Source organism: Schistosoma haematobium, chromosome 4, assembly GCF_000699445.3.
Source record: "Schistosoma haematobium chromosome 4, whole genome shotgun sequence".
In the NCBI taxonomy this organism is placed as follows: Eukaryota; Metazoa; Platyhelminthes; class Trematoda; order Strigeidida; family Schistosomatidae; genus Schistosoma; species Schistosoma haematobium.
The window spans coordinates 4,424,724-4,441,854 of NC_067199.1; the positions used below are offsets into that span (position 1 = coordinate 4,424,724).

The 17,131-nt window shown below is 33.0% G+C and overlaps 2 protein-coding genes across 2 annotated transcripts in view; both read left to right on the forward strand.

Annotated features, from left to right (window-relative positions):
• ITPR2 (Inositol 1,4,5-trisphosphate receptor type 2) overlaps window positions 1-17,131 on the forward strand; it is a gene marked incomplete at both ends in the record, with an annotated part of 142,753 nt that overhangs the window by 80,088 nt on the left and 45,534 nt on the right. The window contains 6 exons of the mRNA XM_051219287.1: window positions 250-363; window positions 2,078-2,368; window positions 3,700-3,892; window positions 6,730-6,852; window positions 10,185-10,366; window positions 12,883-13,287. Coding sequence (XP_051066000.1) covers window positions 250-363; window positions 2,078-2,368; window positions 3,700-3,892; window positions 6,730-6,852; window positions 10,185-10,366; window positions 12,883-13,287 — 1,308 coding nt within the window. The remainder of the gene's footprint in view (window positions 1-249; window positions 364-2,077; window positions 2,369-3,699; window positions 3,893-6,729; window positions 6,853-10,184; window positions 10,367-12,882; window positions 13,288-17,131) is intronic.
• The window catches only part of MS3_00007235 (uncharacterized protein), a 95,922-nt gene that overhangs the window by 22,789 nt on the left and 56,002 nt on the right, over window positions 1-17,131 (forward strand). The window contains exons 12-17 of the mRNA XM_051215492.1: window positions 250-363; window positions 2,078-2,368; window positions 3,700-3,892; window positions 6,730-6,852; window positions 10,185-10,366; window positions 12,883-13,287. Coding sequence (XP_051066001.1) covers window positions 250-363; window positions 2,078-2,368; window positions 3,700-3,892; window positions 6,730-6,852; window positions 10,185-10,366; window positions 12,883-13,287 — 1,308 coding nt within the window. The remainder of the gene's footprint in view (window positions 1-249; window positions 364-2,077; window positions 2,369-3,699; window positions 3,893-6,729; window positions 6,853-10,184; window positions 10,367-12,882; window positions 13,288-17,131) is intronic.

Genomic DNA, 17,131 nt, shown 5'->3' on the forward strand with positions numbered 1-17,131 from the left:
GGATGTCAGTATGGAGTTTAATATGTAGGTCGTTGTATTGAGGATTAACAAACGATAGTACAATAGAAAAATGGATATATTTTCAAACTATCGACGTATAATTGAAGATCTACGATCTATGTTATTGCTAAAATTTATTTATCGTCTATTTCTTTGTTGAATTGATTTCATCATTGTGAGTTGATTTCATTTTAATATTCAGTAAGTAGTTCAAAGCTTGTAATACATCGCTTTTAATATTTATTACAGATAAGTACAATTCATTATTACCATATTTTGTCAGAGGATTTAGATTTTGCAACGAATCATCCACGTGAATCATTTCATAAATGCGGACATTTGTTATTTATATTGACACAATATGTAAGTGTTTGTTTGTCTTTTTTCGGTAAAATTTCTCTGATTAAGCATTTTGTTCTTCTATGGTATGATAAACATAATGAAGTAAATAGCTGAATGAATGCGAATTGTTTATCGGGAAGATGTTAAAATTGCATTATAGCAGCATTATTGCAAGAAGTCAATAGATTTTCTCTTATGGTATATGAAAAGTATTACCATAAGACAATTTTCGACGTTTATGTCTTGTAAAAGAAAGAAAAGTATGAGAATCGACCGTAGTCAAGCCTAGTCCCTATTTCTGTACAGGTGTTGTAAAAGTCATTAACAATGTAGACATAGTTTTCATCAAAAATTGATCTCGTTTATTAAAACAACTTAAAACGTCCAGAGTAAAAAACATGTTTTTTTTTCACTAGCTTTGTACTTATCACTTATACATATTCATGATCGTACATGGAATCAAACCCATGAATCCGTTTTGTCGAAATCCAATGGATCATTCTCAAGACGTGGTGTGCATACTTACTTACTTACGTCTGTTACTCCTAATGGAGTATAGGCCGCCCACCGGCATTCTCCAACCAACTCTGTCTTGGACCTTCCTTTTTAGCTTTGTTGAATTCTTGTTCATTCTCCTCAATTCAGTCTCCATTTCTCGGTGTAATGTGTCCTATGGTCTTCCTCTTCTCATTTGGCCTTGAGGGTTCCAAGTGAGGGTTTGCCTCGTCGTGCAGTTGTGTGCTTTCCTCAATGTGTGTCCTATCCACTTTCAGCTCTTCTTCCTGATTTCTTCCTCCACTGGGATCTGGTTTGTTCTCTCACACAGTAGGTTGTTGCTAATAGTGTCTGGCCAACCGATCCGAATTATTTTGTGTAGACAATTGTTAATAAACAGTTGTATCTTCTGGATGATGACTTTCGTAGTCCTCCAAGTTTCCGCCTCATACAGTAGAACTCTCTTGACATTTGTATTGAAAATTCTGACTTTGGTTTTGGTTGACAGTTGTTTTGTGTTGCAGATGTTCTTCAGTTGACGGAATGCGGCCCTTGCTTTGCTAATCCTCGCCTTTACGTCTGCACCAGACCCACCGTGTTCATCAATGATGCTGTCCAGATGTGTAAGGGTTTTTACGACTTTCAAAGCTTCTCCGTCAAGTGTGACTTGACTAGTGCATGTTGTGTTGTATCAGAGAATCTTGCTTTTCCTTTTGTGTATGTTGAGATCCACTGCACTTGTTATTGCGTGTGGGATAGAAGAGCCAGATCATCTGTGAAGCCTAGACCGTCCAGATGCATCCTAGCTATCAACTGTATTCCATGCTTCCCCAAGATGTTGACGTCTTCATGATCCAGTCGATCAGCAGGAGGAAGAGAGATGGATGTGCTTAGTTAATAAGAAAGAAAAAAAGAAGTCGAAAGGTTACTTTCACTTCGAAAGAAAAGTGTGATGGGAAAAGTTCATCGGCAGTTCAGATAACGATTGAATTTCATTTTGAGAATCAATTAGCTTCAGCTTTAATACACTGAAATACGGAATGCAGGCTATATAATCTGACACTAAAAACAATGAACCATAGTATAGTTTCACATTGAATTACATCCCATCATTAAGAGAATTTGATTAGCATTAAACTTTAAAGAATTACTGTGATTTTCCGCTAATAGCACTTACACAATTAATGTACAAATCTTATCATTATAATTCATTGATATTTATTCTTATTCATTATACTAGTTGTATAGATGTTTCCCAGCAATTTTTAAACATATGAAGACATCTGAGGATCATGATCATCATATTAATAATCAATTATCAAGCTTCAAATGGTCTGAGTCAAATTTATACAATAATACAGAAGGGAAAAATTGTTTGCACGAAATGAAATGTACAGATCATAACAATATTCCATTGAATGGTACAAGAAAGTTGGATTTCAATAACACTATTATAAAACGTTTGATTAAGGGTAAAAGTGATATTATTTTAAGCCTTCAACATTATACCATTAATACAGCACAGATAGAGGTATGTGATAAAGATTAAATTCTTTTATTTACTTTTATTGACCAGCTATTGTTTTTGTTTTGTTTACTGGTTCTTCCTAATTTGAACTGTTATGAATGTGAATTGATTTCAATACTTGTAAAAAAATATAACAGCTATAAAATTTTAATAATTGAATTCACGGATCAATCTAATCTAGACCATCATTGGAAATCTAGAAGCATTGGACGGTCATTTTGTCCCGATATGGAACTTCTGAGCACAACGCATCTACGATTCCACACATGGGATTCGAACTCAGGTCTGGCTTAGATTGACTCATGGATTCAACTGTTAAAAGTTGCTACAGTCTCCACAAATTCTCAATATGATATTTATAAAATTGATCAATCTTACAATTCGTCGCCACAAGTTACGTTTATGTTGTTTCAGTGAACCTTGTTCTAGTGCATACTTGAAAGAAGTCAGAAGTCAAAAGAACTCATGGTTTCATTCATTATTTTTTTAAACCATAGTTCACGTGGGTTAGAACAATTAAGTTGTGTAGTATGCGTGGTGGGTCAACAGTGTGAAATGTTAAATAAGACTCAGAAAGTTGAAAGTGGAGAGATCAATAAAGCACATCATTATTTAAAGCTACTAACTTCTGATTTGAAATATATACAATAACTGACATTTCTTTAACCAAGGTGATAAGGAACACAAATTAGAGATTGCTTAGTATAATACGACATGAATTAAAGTCGATCTAGCGCATGTACTTTTCTAATTTAAAAAAAATTCTGAATGTAACTATGTTTTACACAAATTTCCATACTCATCATCTTTGATTACTTGAGATAATAAGTAAACTATTATGGATTTAGACTAAACCATAGTTAACTGGTGTAATTCATACCTAATTTCATTGATCAAATGAGGCTTATTCTGGGACATTCACCAGAATAACATTCCCCGGCATTTAAAAACATGTTAATATTGAATAACATAGATGAGGAATGAGTAATCGACATTAGATTGGTTGTTAACCAATTTGGAGAGAGACAAACGTTATGATTAAGATTCTCAAGATAGTAGGCATTAATAGTTCACATAACGTTTATCGATATATCTCATATTTTATGGAATGGTAGCTTAGACTTTAGAATTGTTGATTTGCTATCATTCGTTTTCAATTTTGAACCCTTCTTCTCTCGATTGGATAACCTTCACATATAAAATGTGACTGAAAGCCAATTTCATAAATCTATACTTTACAAGTGAGTTACATCATCATCAGAATTTATTATGTTATTTCAACTATCATTTTGTATTTTTTTTTCTTTCTCCTGATCATTTCATGATATCCATAGATCGTACGTGAAGACAATAGAATTGAACGTATAGTTTATCCAATTCCTAAAATATGTCATTATTTAACTAATTCTAAAAAACATCAATTATTAGCAATAAATAATATGGATAATGATTATTCGAAAATTCCTTCATTATTTAAAATAATTGAAGAGATTTATGCTGAAATGTTATCTGCTGAACATATGCTTAGTAGGTTTGCATTTTCTTTTATATATATTTCATACACATAGTCCCCTTTAATATTTTAAATAGAGCAAGAACAAAGATTGCTGCAGAATAATAAATGGATTCATTTTATTTCGTCAAGTTCTCATCAGTTGCTTACAACCTAAAATATTTGAAATTCAACGTTATTATAGATATTGACATACTTATACAACAGAGGGCGATGAAGGATGAATATATGTAACATAATGTGGTAAAGATTTCGTTAGAGTTAATGAGGTCATAAAATTTTGTTTCGAATATACAGAGTTTGGGAGGGAAGGTTCCAGAACATTGAAATAGTGATTAGAAATCATGGAATTAAAACACATTAGATTATTATGTAATGAAGTAACTGAATATAGATTAATGTTAATAAAGAGAGATATGAATTGAAATTGGTCAGTTATGAATGATGTAGATATAAAATTCAGAAAGAGTTGAAATGACGTAATAAAAAATAAATAAAATAAAGGGGGGTGGGGTGAATGTTACCAGGACAAAGAAAGATTTACTACTGTCTTCTTTTGTATACATAGATCTGGTTTTAAACGTTTGATTGATAATGTTTCGGCAAATTTTAAAAGGTTGGAGTTTGATTGTTCTTTAATCACGTTGAAGGACTTCAGTATATCAACTTCGTGTCCTATGTCAAGGAGATATCTTGCGATGGCACTGCTGAATGTTTTTAGTCTGTTTCATCTTAAACTCTTCGGAATATGTTACGTATATCTGCCAAAGCAGTTACATTGCTAGAATAGATAGGGGAGCCCACGTCCGATTCAAAGAACATATTGAATAAAGAAATTATATCAGAAGGGTTTTGTGGATATATTATAAGTAATTTCAATGGTGGTCTAGTTTCAATCGACTCATGATCTTAACCATTGAAATAAATTATAGATGAATAAGATTTACAAAATAAATGAAATCATACAAAATCAATGTTTTCGGTTAAAAAAAGGAATTCTTTTTGTTCCGTTGTGGTGTGTGCTACTTATATTGACATAAGTAGTATATGATGTTAGTCGTGAACATAAGGTTTGGCAGCGGAGAGACAAGAGGATCGAACAGTAAAGAATGGAAACAGGATACAATTGGTATGAGAATGCAAGAACAATGAAGTCTGAGTCATTTCGAGACAATTGGTGGACATTTTGCAAATTAAGCATTTACTTTATCATTGTTAGATTCTATTAATAAGTCCTGTAACTTTGTGCTAAATACATTCGATTGTCCCCACCCGTGTTCTGTTCACTACACCGTTAGGTGATTTTCTAAGTGAAATGAGAAATTTCAATAGTTCAAATCATGAGTCAATTGAAGCTAGACTACCACCATGGAAAACCTGGAAGCACTGGACGAGCAACTCATCCTATTGTGCGACTCCTCAACTGTGCGTATCTACGATCCTACCTCGAGGGATTCGAAACCAGCACCTATCAGTTTTGCGCACGAGCGCTTAACCACTAGACCACTGATATTAAATAAGATTATTTAAAAGAAAGGATTTCTCTTTTCGGCGAATTCATTTCCAAAGCTGTACAATCATAAACGTATATATACTTATTTTACAGGATGATAATAATACTGGTTTAAAGCAATTAGTTCCTTTAATAAATTTCGATAAAACAATGAGAAGACGGAGTTGATCTGAAAAATGTGATGTATTTGCGCTAGACATTTCGAACAATCTGGTCACACATACTTGACCTTTATTAATTTTCTTACAAAATGCCCTGGTAAGTATATGTGTGACGAGGTTGTTCGAAATGTGTAGCGCAAATGCATCACATTTTTCAGATTAACTCGGTCTTCTCATTGTTCTATCGAAACAATGCTGATAATAAATGATATGGTGATAGTGAGGCAAAATAAACAAAGCTATTAAAAATTTTTTTGATAAAACAAGGAAAGTTTAATAATCGTTTGATTATTAATGCCTTGATTATTCATCAAAAGATAGATAGGGAAATTATCATTGGGACAGGGTGGCTCAACATGATAAGATAAATTGTTGAAATTAAGATTAAATGTAATCAGGAGGAACGTAGAAACAGAAATAAACCAGTTGGGGGTAGAAGATTTAGGGAGAAGATGGAAGATGAAGCAGGTGGCTGTAAAAGAAGAAGAGTATGAAGAAAGAGAAAAAATTATAAGACACTAAGACCACGGCAGAAGAAGAGGTTGTACCAGTCTCTTTTGTATACACAATTCTAGTTTTTCCAGATGTATGACTGTTGCTTCGGCAATGAAAAGAAGGTGCAATCTAATTTTCTAAGTTGACGTCAGATAGAAAAAGCCTAATGTATATTATCATGTTTGAATTTGTTACCCGAAAACTTCTCATCGAATCTGTTGAGTAACATATTACTTGTTTTGACCATGTCCCATGTATACACTGGTGTGTTCATTGTGAACCATTATTATTAGAATGGTCATCTGATTGGTAAAAGTTAAAAGGTAATCCTAATGACAAGTGTGGTAAATCATAATATAATTATTCCATCTTTCCGTACTGTGCTAAAATGACCACTCAGAAAGTCATCGTTTGTGATCAGTATCAATCAGTGATTCTTTTTTTTCTCATGTCAGTGAAACTGTTTCTTTTCCAGGCTACTAACAAGTGAATATCCTCTCAAAGTATGGGAGTTCAGGATGCATAAGTCACTCATATATGTCACCATTCTTGTTAATTTCCTATTGCATCATACTAGTGTAATAAATAGGAACTTTAACTAATGCTCTAAAGGATTAACGCTTTTATTCTGTTTTACCATATTATAAAATGTGTACTTGAATACAAATCTTCCTTCTTACAGTTCATCCATGGATTCACTGGTTTTCACTGCGATCCCAATGGATATCAGATGCAAGTTTTTATCGAACGTTATGTTTGAACTGTTTATTAATTAGTTTCTATCCATTTCGAGGAGAATGCTTATGTAAGTTATAGATATATGCTAGCAGTTTATCAGCTTGTGGGCTGAACTAATAATCCTTTCACTTTTAGTTTGTAACATCTGGTTGACTCTATTGAAATATAGACCCCAAACTTAATTTCGTATCTGATGCTACCGGTATCTCCATTTGAACAACAGTAATTTTTAAGAGCTAACTACGAAATCTGATTACAAGATAATATTTTAGTCATTCAAATTTGAACAAATGGCCATGGTAATGGTTGGAGCCAGACCGTTTATTTAACGAGTGACTTAATACATATATAAAGAACAGACAGTAGACAAAATATACAGACACGATCAGAAAAACATTGAGAAACGAAAAATGTGTTCAGTAATTTATCTAGATAAGTGCTGTTAATTAACTATGCGAGAATGTGTACAAGGGGGTTAAACGAATTACTAAGAACAAATATGTGCTGTACAAAATAATAATTAGGATAAGAATAACTCGTCTGTCACGTGATTAGTCTCGTTTTACACTGCAGGTAGGTCACATCTGTCCAAATAGATTAGTTCGTACGTGGTTTTGTCGCTGGTAGAAACTCTTTGAGATACCACTGAGCACAAGACACTTATTTCGTTCTAATATGGGACTCATCAACAATGTGTACCCATTGCACAGCTTGTTTTTACGTTAGGTGATAACAATGACTGATTACTGTATAATAACTAGTCTAATTACTTTTTTACAAAGTACATAATGGGGTTTCTAAGTTTTAAGTGAACCGATATTCACTTCATGAAAGAAGGATCAACGGAGATTCTGTTGTCTGTGAGCTGGATAACTGATGTTATTCGATATAGGAATAAGTCGAATTAGAGTTCGAGACAACCAGCTAAAATGTGACTTCAGTCCACAAAGTGACTGGTTGTTGGGGTGGTCTGTCTTGGCAGATGTAAACTATGTGATTTGGGTCTTCCAGACCATCGTGACTATTAGTTCAGAACTTTGAACGATAGATGAACTCATAATTTGTTTCGCATTAGATTTTGATATTTAAAATTATCTTACCCTTCAGCAATATGAACTGATGTAAATATTTTTTAGGTTTCACTTTGACTAACTGACCGATTGGATTCGTAACCATGACATGATGTTTCTGATATGGATCCAATGAAACGTTATTAATTGTCCAATTGTTATGGAATTTAAAATTCGGACAACATAACTGTTTTGTGCTTTATTAGTTTTTGTAGATTTTCAGATGACATAATTTGCCATCATAAAATAACCCCCCAAATGCCATGGTACGGCCGAAAGTGGAGAGTCAATTCTCCCTCTCCAAATGCTTTCAAGTGGCCACGTGCAAACAACCACTGCCAGGGAATTCCTACTCACTGCTTACTCGTGATTTGGGTGTTGTTTACGAAATTGAGAGGACGAAAAGCGAGTATCCAGCACTTTAACTGGGTTAATGAACACGGAGAGTCCACCTGGGGGAGTTGGAGAACCCTGATTCCAAACCAATGGTGTACATGGGTTCCAAGATCATAAGGAAACAAATGGCGTATGAAACAATTGTTTATCACCAGCTACCCTTGGACTGCATCTTCTAACGTTGCTCCACTGCCTTGTGGATCAGACCTTTAGGTCAAAGGCTCCGGGTGTAGCCCCTTAAGAAACCCCATTGCTTCTGTTTGGGCACCCGGTTAGTATTCCAGCTCTCACATAAACCAAACGATTTACATGACACATATCTGTTTGGTGCCTCCTAGTACCAATAAATAAATCATAATAAAAATCCCTTCATAAAGCCCATATAATCCCCAATAAATTTTCGTTCATAATTTATTGTTATTTATTATTAGTTTCCTCTCATTTATGATCTTGCATTTATGCTTAGTTATTTTGATTACTATCTAGTTATCGGTGATAATTTATTTGCATTGACTTCATGAAAAAAAAACAAATTATCACGTTATACTACTCAATCTGCACAAATACATAAAATTTGTATTAAACACATGATCTCATCATTTTAGTGAAGTTAATGGCTTTAATTCTGTTTTCTTTTCTTTGTGTGTGTATGTGTGTGAACGAACAAAGCTTTCTAATAACATATTTGTTTCAAATGATCAGGAGAAATATATAATAGTTCTTGGAAATGTGGTTAATTATAGATTAGTGAACTAAGAGGGAAATAAATAATTTTAGGAAAACAATATTGTCAAAACCGGAAGTAACATACAAGTTAGAATTGATGGGTATATATGTATATATGTGTGATTGTATATCAAATAAACCAGTTTTATCAATGCTTTTTTTAAACTGCTAAGTGTAAAAATTCACTTGGTGTTATTTGCTTGTGTCTTCTCATTGTTGTTTGTGACTGCAATTGATCAGTTTTTTGTTGGCATATGTGCATCCTGTGTGGATGGCTTCGATATTAGCTTAAGTCACAAGTTTTATAAACAAAGATGGATAGTGGCTAGCAGTAGAATCTATGACGTGCGTTTCGTCCTATTTGGGACTTGTTAGATGGATAAACCTGCATCTCAGAGTTGATATTCACTCAGACACTCGAATCCAGTACCATCCACTTAGCTACTCAGTCCAGATAGCCACTCGCTTGTATATTGGGATGAAGTTTAAACTCATTTTGTATTATTTTGTTTTTGAATCTTCCCATCGATGTTTAGGACTGCATTTGATCAGTCTCTTACTATCCATCATTGATTATTTTTGGACGTTCAGAGCAAGACTAATGTAATCCATGAAGTCACTGATTGTTGATCATTCTTATATCTAAAAATGAATACTTTTGTTCACAATTCATAACGGTGCATGAAATGATTGTTGATGCCTACAAAAGAGTTGGGTTTCAATGTTGAATAATTTCTTACATTAGTGTCGTTGATGGATATAGTTTTTGAACGTAGTAACTCGATGTATAAGTGGGCTAAATTCCACATTCTATAAATTTATTGAAAATTCAATGTCATTCATTGTTGGTAGTGAACAAATGATCATTTCATATTTGAAAAAACAATTTCACTAGTCAGTACAAAGCATAGTAACTTAGTGGTTAAATCACTCAAACACGTTCAAATTCGCTCCATGTTTTTGGTTTGGAGAAGGCGTTTTTTTATCATCAGCCATTACACATGTACTTCGTAAATATTTTGCCTTGATGTAAGGGTAAGTTATCATTGCATCTCTAGAAGGAGTCTTGTCATATTTGTGAATAACCGTTTATCATAGCTTTTATATGACATTTTTGTTCACGTTTTCTTTTCCATATAAAATGTATAATGATTCAATGTTTTCTCCAAACTACACTTGTTCATTATTTTGCATTTTATTTTTTTAGCTTATGATTTCTATAATTTCGAAACTCAGATTACTGTAATACCAATTGCTGTACTCGCTGTTGTATTATGCCTTTTGTCTTCAAATCAATTATTAGTTCAAATATACATTGGACTAGAAACTTTATATTTGTTATTTGCTTGTGCTACTGAAAATGTAATTCTTGTATTAGGACTAACTAATGTAAGTTTTGCTTCTTTAAAAATGTTACACTAACAAATAAATCCATCGAAATTTTCCATTTTGTTTTTGTGGTAAATTTATTGTTCCCAGGTTACGTTATTGACATAACAGATTAAAGGTTAAAATGAGATAAAAATTGAATAGATCATGGTGTATTTATAAGCTAGTGTTATTCACACATGATATAAATAGATTGTTTTAAATTACTTATTTTCGGTTAGCGGTTTGAAGACTTAGCTCGATTAGATACTATTCATCTGAATATGTCTGAATAAAGACGTTGAAGTTCATGTTTTGACTTCAATCAAGTAACTATAGGTTTAAATGTTAACTTTTTGTTCTTTTCGCTGTTAGTGTCACACAGTCACTCACTTGTCCACCACGTTTAGTATAGTTAGTTAAGAGGTTGAGTTTCTCAGTTACTGATATTCAAGACTATTTGATCAGTGTAATGAGTAGATAATTTCATATAATTTGTTAATATAAGCTTTCAGTATATTTTTAAATTGTGGTTATCAATTATGTACCAACTACTCCGTGTATATATATGAGGAATATTGCACTAACATGGTAATTTTTAGAATATCAGGGTTAAATATTCATCATATTTATGCAAATTTGGTTATTTTATTACTTACTTACTTATGACTGTAACTCCTCGTGGAGGAGCATAGGCCAACCACCAGCACTCTCCATCCAAACCTGTCCCAAGCAATCCTTTCCAGTTGTTATTCATCCTTTTCGTAGCTGTTTCTGTTTCTCGACGTAATATGTCCTTTGGCCTTTCTCTTCTCCATTTCCCTTCAGGATTCTAAGTTAGCATTTGCATCGTGACGCATTTTGATGATTTTCGTAATGTATATCCTATCCATTTCCATTGTCTTTTCCTAAATTCTTATTCAGCTAGAAACTAGTTTGTTCTCTTCTACAGTAGTCTGTTGCTAAAATTATTTTATTAGTATACTGATATTCTAAACATAATTGTAATCGCCTCAATATCTACATAATTATATCATATTTTTTGAGAGATAGACATCAATTAAACTATCAATTAAATCATGAATACATAATCAGTTGTCATCTGGATACCAAATAATAAAAAGAATTGTTTTATTTTTTAAAAAAGACAATATAATAGTTTAACATTGACTGGCGAATTGCCATAAATCTGTAAACAAATCCTACAGTAATAAGTTCAAATAATTACAGTGAATTCTATTAATCAAATCAATGTATCTCATAATAAAAGTTACCCCCTTCCTACAAATTACGTCATAATAAATGAATATACAATTTAATAACACATGCCAAAATGGTTGCGAAAACAAATGGATTCCAACAGTCCAATAAGATCACAGACATCATCCTACATAGCGAAACATTTGATTGAGACTGGTCATAAGTTTGATATTAAGTCAGCATTTGGAGTGTTGTACAAAAGCCTTCGAGGATGTATACTAAGGTTTATTGAAGCCTTGGCAATACGGAAAGTGAAACCCCCTTTATGCGTTCAAAAACAGTTTGTCCTTACCGTTAACCTGCTTTAGTAAATGTGATTTATTATCCAGAGTGGTAATCACATTGTTTTTGTGTAATAATCTCTGCAACCCTCTACTGATGATTACCATGTGTTCATTAGTGACTAAATCCGTGAGGAAATTCTTGGAGTTCTAGTGAGAAACCGTGATCAATGGAGCTAATCCGTGTCGGGTAGAGACAGGTATCTACTTCAGTACAATTGAAGATGGTTGCGCAACTTCGTGGATTGGTTGACGTTAGACATAAACACCGGCTCAGTGGTCCAGTAGGTTAAGCGTTCGCCCGTGAGACTGAAGGCCCTGGGTTCGGATCCCGCGAGCGGGATCGTGGATGAGTACTACTGTTGAGTTGGCCGTCCAGTGCTTCCAGGTTTTGAATGGTGGTCTAACATTAGTCGGTTTAAGATCTCAATGACTAATATAAAAATGTCTCAACAAGTACATTATGTGTGATTAGATTTTTCGAAAGGTATTGCACAAATATATCATCACATCATTCCAATAAACTTCGTCTTCTCATTGCATTATTAAAATTTATCGAAAGGACTAATTGTTTTAAATTTAATAACAATCGGATATTATTATTTCCATTTTAATTAACTACTCTACATATCGACAGTTGAAATCATGATTCAATTGAAGCTAGACCACCATGGAAAACCTGGAAGCACTGGACAACCATTTCGTCCTAGTATGGGGCTCCTCAGCAGTACGCATCCATGATCCCGCCTCCCACGAGATTCGAACCCAGAACCTGTCAGTCTCGTGCGCGAGCGATTAACCATAAGACCACTGAGCCAGCTGGCATCCAACAATGTTAAAGTGTATCTTCAACCAATCCACGAAATTCCACCACCGTACACAATGATGATCTAGTTTCAATTGACTCATGATTTCAATTATTGAACTTTCTATAATCTTCACAAAACTCCTTTCGATAACATATTACATTTGATTTCTATTTTTTAACATTTTTAGTTCATTTTCAGATTTACCAATCTATTCATTATATATAAACAATATTCTCTTATAAAAAATTATAAAAATTGTTTATTTTCTAATCAAATGAATACAAATGAAATAAATTGGCAAACATATTTAAACTATATAAATAATAAAGAGAAAACACTATTGTTTCATCCGAAAAAAACATTCTCATTTATACAATTATCATTATTAAGGTGGAACAGTAATAATAATAATCATAATAATCTCTTCTTAATTGGTTATGAATTATTGAAATCTATTCATCATCAATTGTCTTTATTTCATTTCAATATTCCAAATATAAATCAATTACATTATCAATTAATACATCAATTGATATTGATTATATTTACTGGTTTTGGAATTGTGATACATCCATTCTTTTATAGTCTTGTAGTAAGTGATCATCTATGCATAGATATGTATGTTTTAATTTGTTTTTGTGTATTACATTTATATAGATAATTATGATAATTAGAAGTATTTGAATGATAGTATAAACTATGAATCTCAGAAATAATACAATCAGATCAAGAAGTACTAGACAAACACGAACGAATGTTCTGTATTTAGAATTCGAAATTAAGCATTCAACAAGTACAATGGAATCATTAGTTCATTCAAACATCACATCCGCCACAGCTTAAATTGGAGTCTAAGTGTCTGTAATCAAATGTGCGTTTTCTTATCAAGTTCATCCTGTGTCTGTCGGACAGTGTATTGGATAAGGATTATGTATTATCTAGAATGTGCTCATTAGTATTGGAATTAACAATCGAAATCGGAACAGACTCACTTGGTTCCTGGGATTGTATACAATCGCCGTGTCGGTTGTGTACCGAAACCACTATCTAGGATTTAAAGCACAGATTTCCCAGCACTATCCCCCCCCACGAAATAATGTTGGATCTTTATATCCCCAAGTCATGAATGATGTGGCTTCATTTAAAACATATTTCTCAAATTGATTAGAGTATACATGAGAAGTGACTTCATGATAAGGATAAACAGCAGTTGATATGAAATCATCCGAATTGTAATCAAACTCGAGCTCCTTTAGTACTTGTGCTTCGCATTGAACAAGTTTCCCACAAGAAACAAATGCACTATGAGGACAAATATTTGGTAGAACATCACGATTTGATTGTTCTGAAATAGTTTCCTCAAATTTATTAGGAATGTCATTGCAGAGTAAAGGATCATTAGAAAAATCAGCATCCATCAAAACTACATCAAGTTTTCGATCATGACTAGGTTCATTCAACATATTTTCCTCAGATTTGCAAAGAATTTCGTCAGAAATAAGTGGATCTTTAGGAGAAGCCATATCTGGTATAATAATATGAGAAATCTGATATGTCGATTGATTAGAAACTGTTGTCTCTCAAGAATTCTGAGTTTCATTTAACTGTGAACACTATCTTCTGAAATCGTTGATAAAGATAAATGATGATTATAAGTTATAATATTAGTTGCAGCAAGATGAACAGTAGTATTACAAACTGACTGAATATGTCAAATATCACTACATTTAAAGCACTTAGAATCACGAAATTTACACGAATTGAAAAAGTGGAACCTGCCACAAGACAAACATTGACCAAACTTTTGCCCATCTTCGTGAACTGCATCGCAACTCCTCAATGAATTATCTGCATAACCTTGAGTATACACTGGGTTGGGATGACGTAATGCAGTGGAGTTTGTTATGTCCTCATGAATCATTTTATGAAATCTTCCTCCTCTACGACATTCGAAATTTGTATACTGAACATAGTCTAGCAGTAGATCCTTGAGAGCTGTATGAGGAAGCGAAATGGACTTTTCCGGTAAGGCCAAAGTTTTTAATAAGCTATATGGTTCTTTTCTGGTGAATGTGGGGAAATGTGCTACAATATTAATATCTTCATCATCTTCCTTGGTCATAGCCCACAGTTCGAACCTATCAAAGTAATCCTCAAAAGCATCAAAATCTGAATGTGTGTTCAACCGTTCCATCACAGGCTCTATGGCGACGCCAATTTGATAATTAGGATTATTTGAACTATATTACGAACCAAGAATCCCAGAAATAACGTGATAGGATCAAGAAGTACTAGATTACCACAAACGAATGTACTGTATTTGGTATTCGAGATCAAGCATTCAAAAAGTACAAAGGAATCAGTTCATTCCAACTCCAGAATAATATAATCGATACTGAAATGTATCAACCATAGTGTTATTTTGTTTTTATAAAACAATTTTTACTAGGTTTAGTGTATATATGTAAAGCATAGACAACTTGAGTTCAATTGTATAAACTGTGAAGCATTTACCTACATAACCTTTTTATATTTGGTTTAATACTAGTTTTGATAAATTCATATTGAAAATTCAAGAGTTGGTTAACGACTTTCATAGGATCCTTGCTTCTAATCGCAACAAAGAATTTAGATGGATCGAAGTTAAACATTAACACGGTTGGATGCCGGTTCAATGGTCTAGAGGTTAAGAGTTTGCACGAGATCGAAAGTCTTGAGTTTAAGTTCAGTGTTCGAGATTATGAATGTGCACTCCTGAAGAGTCCTATATTAGATCGAAACAGCCATTCAGTGCTTTCAGGTTTTCAATAGTGGTTTAATATTAAGAATAATAATTTTATATTCTGAAAATAACAATTACAGAATCCACGCCAGTTAACAGGCATGATCAATTTGCTAGAAATAGTAACATTAGATGTACAGAACAAACATGTGATAGAAGAAAGTTTTAAGTATACTAGTTCAGTAGTTGTTTAAATAGTACATGTATTACAGCGATGCGATGCATCAGCCTAGAACTTTTAATTTTTCCTAAATGGACACAGCCCGTTGATTTATGAACGGAGTAATTAAAGTCATTTCGTATGCCAGATTGAGTTAATGATAATTATCTACAACTAGAGAAAGTAAAACAAAAACAGAGAGCACGGAAAAACAAAGCAGTAATTACCGAAATATATGAATCAGGTCTACCTAAATGAGTGTGTCATGTGACTCAGTGATATACTGTTGATGTTATTCAAATTAGTTAAACTTGCTAGGGACGGTGTTAGCATGAAGTGACAGCAAGTAGGTGGTTTTACTTAGGTAATGTACTAATAGAGATGGCTAAACATTAAAAGTTCCTATAATATCACTTGTGGAATGAGATACACTTACAGGTGCTAAAACATTCAATGCATTTTCAGAGGAGCAGTATGCATCGATGCAGCGAACAAATAATGGGAGTGGTTTTATCGCACGAATAGATTGTGGTAGGTTATTCTAAAGTCTAAAAAATTTACAGGTAAAGTGATTCATATGAAGAGATGATTTAGAATAAGTTTGTTTCACTAGTGCCAAGGAATTACGGATGTCAGAATGAGAAGTTTCTGCATATTGAATCAAGTGATTGGATGTAAAGGATAGTTTATGAAGTAGTTTGAAGAAAAAGATAAGATTTAGTTTGAGTCTCCTCTTCCATAAAGGGTCTAGCTCCAGTTTATTAAATCTAGAATTATAAGTTAAGGTACAATCAGCTCCAAGAATACGAAGTTTAAATCATCTCTGTACTGATTCCAGCTTTAATTTATCCTTTATGCGCGCACTGCTAAGAATAAACTTGCAGTATTCCAGAAGAGGTCGAGCACAAACTTTGTACATTTGAATACGTGACTCATTGTTGTAAAGATTTCGAGTCATGTAACCTATTAGACGTTGAGACTTAGAGGTCTCTCTTAATATTGATCGATTCATGAACTCAATTAATAATAAAAAAAATCTATACAACTCTAGTCTGATAAACATAGATTGACATTTATTTGTATTTTATTACTAGTGAAATTCTTATGAACATATCATCATGGTTTTGATGACAATTACGTCTAGTTTGAAAGTTTATTGAATCCTATTTTATGGTTTACATTAGACAGAGATCTGTTACATACCTTTCAATACTTTATTTTTTCCAATAAAGTAACCAGTTAGTCTGATGAAAAGAATAACAATAATTGTGTAACATTTATATTTTTGTTGTTGGTAAACTATGAAGAAATACCCATGTATATATTTTAAAATATAACAATCTAGAGACTGTACTGTAGTTTGTTTATATTTTTAGTATAAACAAAAAGTCACTCTACTAATAAGCTAAGAATGCATAATACAGTGTGAATATTTTATCGTTCTAAAATAGTAGATATATTTTATACTTTCTTATTGTCTACAAAACATTTCAT